The following is a 14,490-nucleotide window of genomic DNA, read 5'->3' as shown; positions in this document are numbered from 1 at the left end:
TTATGTGACCACAAAAAGAATGAAGTACTGATACATGCGAGAACGTGGATGAACCTTGAAAAGAGTATGCTAAGTGAAAAAAGCCAGGCATAAAAGACCATACTGTATGAGTCAATTTATATGAAACATCCAGAATAGACAAATCTATAGAGACAAAAAGTAGATTACTGGTTACCTAACCCTGGGGAGGGCTGAGAGGAAATGGGGAGCAACTGCTTTGGGACATAAGGTTTCTTTTTGAGGTGACGAAAATGCTCTAAAATTGACTGTTACAATGATTGCACAATATCTATAAATATAGCAGAAACCAATGAATTGTACATTTTCAGTGGGTGACTTATTTGGTGTGTGAGCTATATCTTAAGTTGTTAAAAGGGGCACCTGGGCGGCTCAGTCGGTTAAGCATCTGCCTTCGACTCAGGTCATGATCCAGGGTCCTGGGATCAAGCCCCGCTTTGGGCTCTCTGCTCAGCGGGGAGTCCCCCTCTCCCTCTGTGCTCTCTCTCCCTCCCTCGCTCTCTCTCAAATAAATAAATAAAATCTTTTTAAAAAAAATAAAGTTGTTGAAAAAGTATAATTCCCAATCTTCTTATCCAAAAACAAGAGAAAAACTAACCAAATAAGGAAGAGTACCAAACAAAATGCAACTAAATATATTTTAAGTAATTTATATTCAATATAGATTTAATGCAACAGAACTTTAACATAAGTTTATGAGGATCTTAAGAGTTATTCACGCGCACACACACAAAAATCAATGCTTTCCAAGTGAAATACAAAATCTATGGATTATTCACCAGTTTCTACTATTCCATACTTACAGCTCCCTACATGAAAGAAATTAGTAAGAATGGCTTGTAAACTTAAAGATTTCAAAATAAATCTCCATTCTTTTGAAAGTAAACAAAGAGTTAAAAACAAAACATATTACAATGGATGCTTACAACAGATAATGCCTTCAAATTTTCTTCTTGTTTCATCTCCTGAGTAGTCACATCTGTGTTTGAGAGTGGATGTTCAACAACAGCTATGCCTATATCTGGCACATTCACAGTTATTTCAAGCTGTCAAAATGAGAAGTTTCATTATTTCATTTTGGCATACTACAGTCAGTAAAACAAAAATGACTAAGTAAAATAGAGTGTTAAACTGAATAAACAACCCACATTCATACACAATTAAAAACAAATATAGTAACTCGACATCAACTTGGCAAAGTAAAACATTTAAGCTTTGAGGGGTCTGTGATCCTTACAAATAGTAAACAGAATTTCCAAAGTAATCTTCTTAGTACCTAGCCTTTCACTTTCTACTATTCCCACTTTGTCTCTATGTTCCCATAATTTCTCTCATCAATCTGTGAATATTTATGGAGTGCTTCCTAAAAACTGGGCTACAGATACAAGGGTACAAAGCTGAAATAAAGCAAGTTTGGTCCCTGCCCTCAAGGAATTCACAATCTCACAAAAACAGACATGCAATTTTCTAACTATACACCATCTTCAGTGCTGTAATAAAGATGAGTTGAAAGCACTTTAAAAAGATTTACCGTACGTCCGCCCCTGCACCAAGGCAACTACCCTCTCCCACAACCCCATGATAGCCATGGCAATGGACACGTAAAAAACTGAATTCATTCACATTTACTCATGTAGTAGTCTTTTTGGTCATAGATCCCTATGATCTGGGGACTAAAGGACTAAGATTTATCTCCTAGACCATATACAAGACAATCTGGCTTCTAGTCTTTTATTTACAGAGAGGTAAGTATAAAAAACAATGATTCAATAGAAAGTGAGTAAAGAGTCAAGTATGAAAATCTGCCTTCATGATAGATATAATTACTATAGTAACACTTGTGCATTCTGTATCTGTTTTTTCAGAAGCAAATATTAGAGAAAAATCTTTGCTACTATCCTATAGGCCAGGGATGAATGAGAAAGTTAAAGTGATTTGAAAAAACCAAGTATTTTCTGAAGAGTTGGGAATGGATGACAAATGGAAATATTGTAGATATTCGAAAGTTGGCACTATCCAGTTTCAAAGCTTTATTTTTTTTAAACAGCTTTACCGAGATAACGACTCACATACCAAGAATTCACCCATGTAAAGTATATAATTTGATGTTTTTAGAATATGCACAGATATGTGTAACCATCACCACAGTCACTTTTAGAACATTCTCATCACTTCAAAAATGAACCCCATATCCATTAGTTATCACTCTCTTAACCCCTCATCTCCAAATCCCTAAGCCAAACCACTAATCTACTTTCTATCTCTACAGATTTTCCTGTTTGAGACATTTCATATGAATGGATAATTATGTGATTATGTGATTCTTTTGCAACTGACTTCTTTCACTTAACAACGTGCCTTTCAACCAACAGAATCAGTAAAATACAAAACGTATAGCTAAATGAATTCTCATGCAGTGTTAACCAGGTGTCCTTGCAAAAAAATTAACTTTCCTTTTGCATTTTCTTGGTTTCAAATAAAACGTAAATTCACTATCTTCAACTTTGAACTTTCAGTTATAAGAAATTTCATTTTGCATCATTTTTATTTAATTTCAACCATTCTAACTCATTAACTTTATATCATCTAGTATGTGATTATTAACAGTGAATAAATAAACATGGTTGTGGACTTCCATTCATCATAAATGTGAAGTTACAGATTCAATAATCCATTAATTCTGGATTCAACATTACTTGAATTGGTTTAAGTTTCCTACTTCTTTCATTATCATCACTACTACCTCAGTTAATTCCTAATTCTGTTGCAAATGACTCAGAAACAATCACAAATGCTTAATACAAAAGAGATGCAGTTGTGCTGCTCTTTAAGCCAAGTAAATTACTGAAAATTGAGGCAGAAACAAAGCTGGAATACTAGACCAAGAGGCAAAAAAGGAGCTCTTATAACAAAGTAAGTTGAAATATTATGTCCCTCTACCTCCTGTCCATTAGGATGGCTATTCTGAAAAATAAATAAAAGGGCTGGTGAGAATGTGGAGAAATCAGAACCCCTGTATACTACTGATAGGAAAGTAAAATGATACAACTGCTATGGAAACAGTATGGCGGTTTTTCAAAATAGTAAAAATTGGTGTACAATTTACCATATAATTCAGTGACTCCACTTTGAGGTATATCCCCAAAAGAATTGAGAACAGGGTTTAGAAGAGGTATTTGTACACCCATGTTCATAGCAGCACTCTCTGCAATAATAGCCAAAAGGTGGAAGCAACCCAACTGTCCACTGACAGATGAAAAGATAAACAAAATGTGGTATAACTACATGATTAAATACTATTCAACCTTAAAAAAAGACCATTCCGACACATGCTTCAATATGGATGAACCCTAACAACTTTATACTCAATGAAATAAGCCAGTTACAATGAGGACAGATACTGTATGATTCCAGTTACATGAAGTACCTAGAGTAATGTCATAAAGACGAAAGTAGAATGGTGTTTGCCATAGGCAAGAGGGGAGGAGGTAATGGGAAACTATCATTTAATGGGTACAGTTTTAGTTCTGCAAGACAAAAAAAGTTCTGTAGATCGGGACGGTGGTGATGGTGTAGCACAATAATATGAATGCACTTAATGCCGCTGAACTACACACTTAAAATGTGTGCTAAGATGATAAATTTTATGTGTATTTTACCAAAATTTTTAAAAAGAAAAAAATTTAAAAATGTCCCTTCTACATTCTCTACTACCCAGCCTCAGCCTATCAGAGAGTTAACAGAAAACACCTGCCAAAATGAAAAAGAAAAATGAATCAGAAAGTAGATTAAGCAGCCTCCACATACAAATGAAATTAGATTTCCATCCTTATTATTACAATGACTACCTCATGGTGGGCCTGGGTCATAGAGGTTAAATAATCACAGGAGGTTCCTTCTACTGGTTCCTTCAGATATCCCTCAGGCCTCAAACAAACTACATTTGTTAGAGGCTATTTAGAGAACAAACTTTTCAAATCTTAATAATCACTAAGAAGAAACAATGATACACTAAAAGAAAAAACAAGACAGAGTTCTAAGAATTCAAAAAACAAACTACCTCTTCCATCGTTTCCTCGATCTGAGCAGAAACAGGTTCGGGAGACCTGAGACCAATGGGAACAAACACTGGAGCTTTGTTTACTTCTTCTGGAGCAAGATGGTAACTTTCGTCTTCATAATCAGGCTCAAAATCTTCATCATCATCTTCATCTTCTTCCTGCGAAGCCCGAAGAGTCACCAGCGTGGCCTTGGAAGCTCGAGGTTCCTTCTTAAAGGTCTTACTTCGAACTCGTTTTGATCCACGCCCTCTGGTGACACTTGGTTTCATCTTGCGATGCATTCTCCTTCCACTATGATCTACCTCACACTCAGAAGCAGAAGAGACAGTTGCTCTTCGATCCAGACCAATTTTAGAGTAATTTGATTCTTTTAACAGCTGTGGAGAGCTGGATGTTTAATCAAAATAACAATTTAGTCATTACATGCACAAGGAGGATATTTTAATGAAACGGAAATTTCAGAATGAAATCAAACTTCAAGCCATTAAAATGAAAATGCCCACAACCCATAATGTCAAAAACTTACTCTGTGAAATGAAGAAAGAAATGTACTATTACTACTAGTTTCTTATTCAGAGTTCATTCTTAGTTATCTACCTACAAATTTTTCAGAGTAAGTTAATTCTGGGCCATTTTTTCCTTGCTATTTAAGTGAAAATGAGATACAAGACTGGAAATTATTAGAAGAAAATGAGAAAAGGAAAATGGTCCCGTAAAACAAAATGAGCTCAAAAAGAAGTGATACTACTGGGTAAACAGACTAGGTTAAAATAAAGAAAGGAAGGCAAAAAATCCATCAGAACAATGTTGTTTTCTAGAACTTAAGTTCTTTTCCACTCTCCTTAAAAACTACAGAACGTGAGTACCCTTCAGTTGTATTTGTGACCCCACTTGAACTAGCACTTTAATTACTTAGGTAATAGATACTACTCTTTGGTCAGGCTTCCGCTCAAGTCTAATATACTCAACATCCAGAAATTTTAACTGTAGGAAAGAAAAATCTTCCTAAGAACATCAGTAAAAGGTAAACTTTAGCAAATAAAAATCCTAAGTGGGAAAGGAACAGACCTGCAATTAACCAACAATCTACACTTCTGTTAACAGACCATCTTTTTACTCTACAAATAAGTTATGGCAGGACATCCATAAAATGTTATTTTTCTTATTCTGAAAGTATTTGTTAAATAAAACTTTACCTTGATAGTTTACTGAGACACTGCTCTTCAGCAACCGAAGACACAGATTTATCCCCTACAGTTTTTTCTCCGCTTCCTGATGGTCCAACTTCTGAAGGAGCATTGTTTTTGGCCAAAGAGGCCTCTGTGGAATCTACACAATCTTTTCTTGCTGAAACCTCCAAAGATGTCAGAAACTCAGCCTTTTCCTTAAATTTAAGAAGAAACAGCTAATATTACCATGGAAACAATCTTTATGATAATTTGGTTGAGTGGCTGGGCCTAAAGCTCTAAGCTTACACACACACACACACACACACACACACACACACACACACACACACACACACACAGTGACTGGTTTCTAACTTTTTATAATATTAGAAAGTCACTCAATTTTTATAAAATTGGTTACAGTACAAAAGACAAAACTGTATTTTTTAAAATTTTCTCCTTCATGATCTTGACAAAACAGAGCCCACTGACAAAAAGTGTTTTTTTCAAACTTACTTTTTGAAGGAGATGAGTGTCAGAATCTCCTGGCTGCAGCAAATTATCTTCTGGCTTCCTTGCCTCACTCTGATCTGCTCTGTGTTTTTCTATGCCTGGTTCCTCTTTCTTACCATGTGCTCTTCCCAAATTTGGTTTAGCCTTTTGGAATTGCCTTCTTACCAAATGTGCTACACTGGGAACAGACCTTTTAGGTTCATGTCTAGAATGAAGTACAAATCATGATGAAAAACGAAAATCAGAATTCCTTATTGATAGGACAGCTGTTATATCAAACAATTTTGAACACAAACCAATACTATGTTCAAAGGACTATATATAAATTGGCTTTAAAACCAAGCACATAAAATGAAACCACACATGCTGATAAAAAGAATGTAAAAGCTTTTATAATTTCCATTTTCTGTACAGTCTGGAAAATAGTTTTCAGTAATATTAATCTTTTCTTACTTTCATTCATTGATTCTGGTGTGTAATGTCATGGTACTTTAAGTAATTTTCGGAGAAATAACTAGATATAAAAAAAAAGGCCAGTAGTTGAACATGGATTTCATAATGGTACTTTATACAAATATCTTCAAGTGGGCTCTGAAGCATGAACAAATATACAATGGTCACAACATCCTTGATCCTTCTGGTTCAAGACCAGACTTAAAAGCCAGAGTCCATTCTCCCATCACAGACCTGTCAGTTTATGGAAAAGGGTTTACTGACAGCCAGTGTCATAGGACCTCAATATAATGATTTTATATCTGCCAAATCAGAAAAAGACAAGGTTTAACATTCAATAGAGTAGGTATAGCTCCCAAGACAACCCCTGAAGAGCTATCTTAAATTTTCCTGGAAAATATTTTAATAACTGGCAAGGATCTGAATTCTGAATTGGGAAGTTTAAAACTAATATAAACCTGGATATTATAAAGAAAATTAGGTATATAAGTATCTATCAGGAGTTCTCTGAAAGATCTATATTAAAGACTAATCTTAAGTAGTATTTCTAATAAATTAGTTACATTTCCAAATGTTCCAACTATGCTAAGCTCCTCTGGCAGTGAAACACAAGGAAGTTAACAGGAAATCCTAACAAGGTTATGACGCTGGCTAAATACATTCAAATGTAGGCCAATGTACTTAGGAAAATAGATTATATTTAATGTAAGCTATTTACAGTCAAGTGTGATTCTACAAAAGCAAGTAAAAATAAAATACATATATAAACCTAACGTGCTACTTGAGTCAAAAAGGGACAAGACAATACTGGACTTAGGAACAATCTACTTTTAAAACTATAAAGATTTTTACTCTGAAGAAAGTATCAGTCATGATAAAGTGAACAGCTGGAATAAATTTCATGAACAGAAAAAGGTTTTTCAAAAGAAAAAAAGGGAGGTAGGGTGGGGTGGAGCATGGGTTTCCATAAAGAAATTAAAAGTTTGATTTCTCTCATTAAAAACACAAAAGTTCAGCATAAAATCTCTTGAAACATATAAGGTTTCTTTCAGGAAGGTCTGCTTATATAACTACACAAATCTGCTAATCTGAAAGTCATAAATTCTGAAAACTTAAGTTTAAAAACTAATTTACCAATGTTATTTTGAACAAGCCATTCAAATTCTCTTGGTCTAACTAGTCAATTATAAATGAGAGCATTAGGAGAGGCTGACCTTGAAGGTCACTAGTCTTTAAAGGCTCAGTAGAGTCAAAATCAAATTCCTTACAATGGTCCTATATAATCTGCCATTCTCCCTAGTCAGCCTTTACCCTTTCCTACATCTGCTACTCCCTCTCTTTCCCCGTTTCATACTAGCTCCCTTCACGGTTCCTCAAACAAGCCAGGCATGCTCTTTCCTTAAGTACTTTCGAGCTGCTGTTCCCTCTCCCCTTAAACATCCCCTGGGCCTGCTGTTCCTTCACTTTTGGGTCTTCTCTCTAGTGGTACCCTTGCAATGAAGCATTCTTAGATCACTGATAATCAAAATGTAGTATTAAGGTGCCTGGGTGGCTCAGTTGGTTAAGAGTCCAACTCCTGATTTTGGCTCGGGTCATGATTTCAGGGCCATGAGATTGAGGCCTGCATGGGGCTCGGTGCTCAGAGGGGAGAATGCTTGAGATTCTCTCTCCCTCTCCCTCCGCCCCTCTCCCTGCTCACTCACACACATGCACCTACATGGGCTCGCTCTCTCTCTAAAACAAATCTTTAAAAAAAGTAGTATCAGTAATAATAAAGCAGATTGTAAGTAATTAATAAAAGTGGTAGAGTACTGAAAGATCTTCACCTTTCTAGTCTAACTCATTTAAAAGATACTATTCTTACCATTTGGTTTGGGACACAATTCTAAATATAGCAGATACTAAGTACCTGGTAGCAATTCCTACTTACGAATTTTAGTCAGTAGGATATAAATTTCTAAATATACAAAGAACTTAAGAACTTCTGTCTACTACTAAATTTTGGTTTTGGTTTTTTTTAAAGATTTTATTTATTTATTTGACAATGAGAGAGAGAGAGCACAAGCAGGCTGAACAGTAGAGGGAGAGGGAAAAGTAGACTCCCCGCCGAGCAGGGAGCCTGACGCAGGGCCGGATCCCAGGACCCTAGGATCATGACCTGAGCCGAAGGCAGACACTTAACCATCTGAGCTACCCAGGGGCCCCTAAATTTAGTTTTAAAATAAAAAACGAGGAGGCTCACCAAACTTTGTACAGAAATTATAAATTAAGAGAATATCAATCATGCAACTCTTACAGCATTTGAAGAAGCATATTTAAAATATTGTTTCATAATTATTGCTTTATCCTTCCACAAACTTTTCTTGATGTCAAGTTATCCAAATTTTATCTTTAGAAAGTTTTACACTTTTCTGATTAAAAGCAAACTCACCTCATCTTTTCATCTAAAACATTTATTTTGTTAAGATGAAGAGGTTCTACAAGAACCATGTGACTCTGGTTTTCATACTGTGACTCTGAAACTTTGGAGGATACAACTTCAATTTCAGTTCCAATTGGAGAATTTGGCTAAAATGACAAAAGAAAAGTACCATTTTTTTTAACAACTGAACACACCTCCTAAAATATTTCAATCATTTAGAAAGGTATTGAGTTCTTCAAAACTAAGAGTCAAACTAGGTATGCAATGTTCATGTTTTGCTGTCCAAAATAAAACTAATTCAGAGAAAGTTTCAATTATTGCAATTATTATGTTTACAGAACACTTCAAAAACTAAATAATTATCTGTTGTGAACAGCCACCACCACCACCACCCCGCCACCAAAAAAGTTTAATGATTTTTTCCCAAAAAGTCTAATGATTTCTTCTGGGGATACGGATGTTGCAAACAAGGATTACAATCGCTCTCAATCTAGATTTTTCCTTTGGTAGACAGAGAAAAAGAAGGACAAAGAAACAAGATCTGTTGAAAAGGGCATTACACTACTTAGATTTATACCAAAAGATACATCAATAAAAGACTGGTTAAACTGTCAAACAGCAGAATGTTATGCAGCAATGAAAAATGATGTATCTCCATACATCAAGTACCTGGTAGCAATTCCTACTTATGACATACAAAAAGTGACTTAATATATTAAGTAAAAAATAAGTCACAAAATACCATGTGCACAATGACTTTACTATTTAAAAAAATTATTTTATGTTTCGGTAATCTCTACACCCTATGTGGGGCTTGAATTTACAACCTGAAGATCAAGATTTGCATGCTCTACCACCTGAGCCAGCCAGGTGCCCCAGAGATTTTATTATTTAAGTTTACATAAGTGTACACATATACATCCATGGAGATATACCCAGTAAGATATGTCAGAAGGTTTTCAGGGGTTACCTCAAGGAAATAAGCCTGGGGTAGTCATTATGATATTTTGTATTAATTGAACATTTTCATAATGAATACGTTCATTAGTTAGGAAAAAAAAAATCTATTTTCACTTAAAAAAAAAATCCAGAATGGGGGCGCCTGGGTGGCTCAGTTGGTTAAGCGACTGCCTTCGGCTCAGGTCATGATCCTGGAGTCCCGGGATCGAGTCCCACATCGGGCTCCCTGCTCAGCAGGGAGTCTGCTTCTCCCTCTGACCCTCTTCCCTCTCGTGCTCTCTATCTCTCATTCTCTCTCTCAAATAAATAAATAAAATCTTTAAAAAAAAAAAAAAAAATCCAGAATGGTAAATCTGGAACAGAACTAGATATGTTATATATTCATTGATGAGAGTGTCAGATGCCTATATTCTAAACCCAGTCTGAGCTGTCATTTCATATTTTAACATGCATTAAAAGGCTCAATTACATCACAATAACTCACCACAGTCAAGAACTTTTTAATTTCATCTTTTTGTACTATCGTTCTTTCTTCCTTAATTATGCCTTCAGCTTCACCTTTTTCTATTTGCCTCTGTCCAGTCTTTCTTATGTTTGGTCTGGGTCTCTGAAATCGGCTCCTTACTGTTTGAGCAGTTGGGATAACGCTTTCCTTCACTTCTTGCTGGAAAGTGCTTGTATTATGAGCCCTAGAAGAGAGGACAAAGAGAAAGAGAGGGAACTGGACTGTAAAAAGATGAAAACTACTGTAAAGACAAAAATTGAACCTTCTCTAACAAACTATAAAAAAATTTTGTATCATTTAAGGAAAATCAAATTACTTTAATGATAAATATATATTCTTTTATTTTTAAAAAAATAGCTATTGGGGCACCTGGGTGGCTCAGTTGTTCATTAAGTGTCTGCTTTCAGCTCAGGTCATGATCCCAGGATCCTGGGATCAAGCCCCACATCGGGCTCCCTGCTCCGCAAGAAGCCTGCTTCTCCCTCTCCCACTCCCACTGCTTGTGTTCCCTCTCTCGCTGTCTCTCTCTCTCTAATAAATAAATAAATTCTTTTTTTAAAAAAAGAGCTATTTTAATCCTCAAAAGGTAATGAATTTTTTTTAAAGATTTTATTTATTTATTTGAGAGAGAGAATGAGATAGAGAGAGAGAGCATGAGAGGGGGGAGGGTCCGAGGGAGAAGCAGACTCCCTGCTGAGCAGGGAGCCCGATGCGAGACTCAATCCCAGGACTCCAGGATCATGACCTGAGCCGAAGGCAGTCGCTTAACCAACTGAGCCACTCAGGCGCCCAAAAGGTAATGAATTTAAATAATGTACCTAGAAGATTCAAATTCATGGAGACAGAAAGTACAAAGGTAGTTGCTGGGGAATGGTGTGGTCTTGTTAATGGGTAAAGTTTCAGTTGGGAAGATGAAAAAGTTCTGGAGATATATGTGGTAACTGTTGCAAAACAATGTGAATGCACATTCTTGTGAATGTGCATTAATACCACTAGACCATATACATAAAAAATGGTTAAAACAGTAAATAAGTCTTCTACTACAATTTTTTTTGTAAAGATTTTATTTACTTATTCGACAGAGAGAACACAAGCAGGGGGAGCAGCAGGCAGAGGGAGAGGAAGAAGCAGACTCCCCACTGAGTAGGGAACCCAAAGCGGGGCTGCATCCCAGGACCCCGGGATCATGACCTGAGCTGAAGACAGACGCTTAATCGACTGAGCCACCAGGCCCCCTTTTACTATAGTTTTTAACAAGATAATGAATACAATCTTTATATACATGTATTTTTAAATGCAATGGTTTGTATAAAACCTTAAGCAGCTAATGGTGAATACAAGCAGGCAAGCATTAAAAGGTGTTAACTCAATGTGATTTTCTATTTTAGGCAGTCTGACACATGAATAAAAATAAACCAAGTATTCTTGGGGTGCCCTGGGTGGCATAGTTGGTTAAGCATCCTACTCTTGGTTTCAGCTCAGGTCGTGATGTCAGGGTCATGAGATCAAACCCTGCATAGGGCTGTGTGCTCAGCATGAAGTCTGGTTAAGACTCTCTCTCCCTCTCCCTCTGCCTCCCTGAGCACTCTCTCCCCCTCCCTCAAATAAATAAATAAATCTTTTTTAAAATAATAAAAAAGAGGGTGCCTGGGTAGCTTAGCTGTAAAACGTCTGCCTTCGGCTCAGGTCATGATCCCAGGGTCCTGCGATCGAGCCCACATCGGGCTCCCTGCTCAGTGGAAAGCCTGCTTCTCCCTCTGCCTGCCACTCCCCCTGCTTGTGTTCCCTCTCTCGCTGTGTCTCTCTCTGTCAAAATAAATAAATAAAATCTTAAAAATAAATAAATAAATAAAAATAAAATACTAAAAAAAGATAAAAATAAACCAAGTATTCTTGGTATTCACTTTTAAAATACATTAACACATCTTAGTAACAATGAAGAAATACTTGAAAGAATCCTCTCATATTTTAGATTTTCCTTTTTTTTTAAATATAAATATATTTTATATTTTCAAAGAAGTATCACTGTTTACCCTGTAGAAACAACTAATTCCTTTTCCTGGGCCTGTGTAGGCTGAGACAGCTCTTTAGGATCACAAGAACTCAAAGGTGAAAGGTCCTTTTCAGTCTGTATACATGGTAATATTACAGACTCCTCCTCCCTGTGACCTGATATGTCTTTTTCTCTTGATGTCATTAGGGAAGCCACACCCTAGAAGGCAAATAAGAAAAATTTCACTGAGGGTTGATAAAAGTATAGGGAAACAGGAACTTTCATACACTACCAGCAAAATAAATTGGTAAAGTCTCTGTAGAGGACAACAACGGTATCTACCAAAAATTTTAATTCTCAGCAAATTTACTTCTAGAAATGTATCTTACAAAAATACTCAAGTATATGTAAAAGTACATACAAAGATATTAATTATACCCATTTAAATAGCCCCCCAAAAAAGCAAGAACAAAATCAAAACACTGGGAACAAAACAAACCTATCAGTATGGTATCAAATAAATTATAATTTGTTTATAATGGAATAGTCCAGAGCCATTTAGTAGATCTGTGTATGCTGATCCAAAAATATGTTCACAATATTATGTTAAGTGAAAAAATGAGAAGGCAAGTTATAATGCCATTTTTGGAAAACAATGGAAATACCCACACATTTTATTGTTTATATAAATAAGTATCTATATAGAAAAGGCTGGGTGGATATATTCAAAATAACTACATGACTGATTAACTTGGGAGGTAGAAATGAGACATTATAATGGACTCTCACTTTTTAGATTACATATTTTTTCAATGTGAAATTTTTATAATCAGATAGATAATCAATAAAAAAAGATATATCTTTTTAAAATATAAGATCAGGCAGAAAAAGTACAAATTTTCAAGCATTTTAAGAACTAAGCTATTTTATCTTATTTGTTTTTAAGTGGGCTCCACACTGGGCTTGAACTCACGACCCTGAGATCAAGACCTGAGCCAAAATCAAGAGGTGGACACTTAACCAACTGAGCCACCCAGGGACCCCAGAACTAAGCTATTTTAAAACATAAAAGAAGGGGCACCTGGGTGGCTCAGTTGGTTAAGCATCTGCCTTCGGCTCAGGTCATGATCCTGGAGTCCCGGGATTGAGCCCCGCATTGGGCTCCCTGCTCAGTGGGGAATCTGCTTCTCCTTCTGACCCTCCCCCCTTCATGCTCTCTTTCTCTCTCAAATAAATAAATAAAACATAAAAGAATTTAATTACAAAATTGCACTTTTTAAAAAATACATTTTAATAATTTTTATGAACTTGTCTTTATTATTATTAAAGTATAGTTGACATACAATGTTTTATGTTTTACATGTACAACACAGTGATTCAACAATTATATACACCACTCAATATTCACCATGGTAAGTATAGTCACTACCTATAACCACACATATGTTACTATATTATTAACTACATTCCCTATGCTGTACTTTTTATCTCTGTTAGTTACTGATTTCATGACTGAAAGTTTGTGCTTCTTAAAAGATCTTATTTTTAAGTAATCTCTACACCCAATATGAGGTTCAAACTTACAACCCCAAGATCAAGAGTTGCATGGTCTACCAACTAAGCCAGCCAAGGGCCCTGGGAAGTTTGTACCTCTTAATCAATTCCCTTTTCCCCCCAACTCCCCACCCCCTTCTCCTCTGGTAACCACCAGTTTGTTCTCTGTATTTGAGTCTGTTCCTGTTTTTTTTTGTTTTATTTTTCAGATTCCACATGTAAGGGAAATTATATGGTATTTGGTCTTTCTCTGACTTACTTCTCTTAGCATAGTATTTCACTTGACAAAATGGACTTCTAGGCCCATCCATGTTATTGTAAATGGCAACATCTCATTCTTTTTTATGGCTGGGTAATATTCCATTATATATATATATATAACTTATCTTCTTTATCCATTAATCTATTGGTGGGCACTTTGGTTGCTTTCCTATCTTCTCTACTGTAAATAATGCTAGGATAAACATAATGGTGCGTCCATCTTTTGGAATTAGTTTTTTCATATTCTTTGGGCAAATACTCACTACTAGAAGTACTGGATATAGTAATTCTTTTCTTATTTTTTGAGGACCGTCCATACTGTTTTCCACAGTGGTTACACCAACTTACATTCCCACCAACAGTGCATGAGGGTTCCTTTCTCTCTACATCCTTACCAACACTTGCTATTTCTTGTCTTTTTGACTAGTTATTCTGTCTGGTGGGAGATGAGAGCTCACTGTGGTTTTGATTTGCATTTTCCTGATGATTAGTGATGTTGAGGATTTCTTCATGTACCTGTTGCCCATCTGTATGGCCAAAAAAGTACTTTTATATTTAGAACACTCAACTTACAAGTGTTA

At 35.9% G+C, this 14,490-nt stretch overlaps 1 protein-coding gene and 1 long non-coding RNA gene across 4 annotated transcripts in view; one reads left to right on the top strand and one right to left on the bottom strand.

Moving 5' to 3' along the window:
- The window catches only part of BDP1 (B double prime 1, subunit of RNA polymerase III transcription initiation factor IIIB), a 91,745-nt gene that overhangs the window by 31,388 nt on the left and 45,867 nt on the right, over positions 1-14,490 (bottom strand). For all 3 annotated transcript variants that reach the window (XM_027605793.2, XM_027605796.2, XM_027605797.2), the window contains 7 exons: positions 12,135-12,313; positions 10,081-10,285; positions 8,646-8,782; positions 5,765-5,966; positions 5,276-5,463; positions 4,079-4,466; positions 945-1,064 (listed from right to left, as the gene is read on the bottom strand). In XM_027605793.2, coding sequence (XP_027461594.2) covers positions 945-1,064; positions 4,079-4,466; positions 5,276-5,463; positions 5,765-5,966; positions 8,646-8,782; positions 10,081-10,285; positions 12,135-12,313 — 1,419 coding nt within the window. The remainder of the gene's footprint in view (positions 1-944; positions 1,065-4,078; positions 4,467-5,275; positions 5,464-5,764; positions 5,967-8,645; positions 8,783-10,080; positions 10,286-12,134; positions 12,314-14,490) is intronic.
- LOC113929132 overlaps positions 1-14,490 on the top strand; it is a 64,755-nt gene that overhangs the window by 37,230 nt on the left and 13,035 nt on the right. The window lies entirely within an intron of this gene.

The sequence above is a fragment of the Zalophus californianus genome, chromosome 5 (genome assembly GCF_009762305.2).
Source record: "Zalophus californianus isolate mZalCal1 chromosome 5, mZalCal1.pri.v2, whole genome shotgun sequence".
NCBI classification, from domain to species: domain Eukaryota; kingdom Metazoa; phylum Chordata; class Mammalia; order Carnivora; family Otariidae; genus Zalophus; species Zalophus californianus.
Note: the sequence above shows the minus strand (reverse complement) of the source record. Positions and strands in the feature narration are given on the sequence as shown.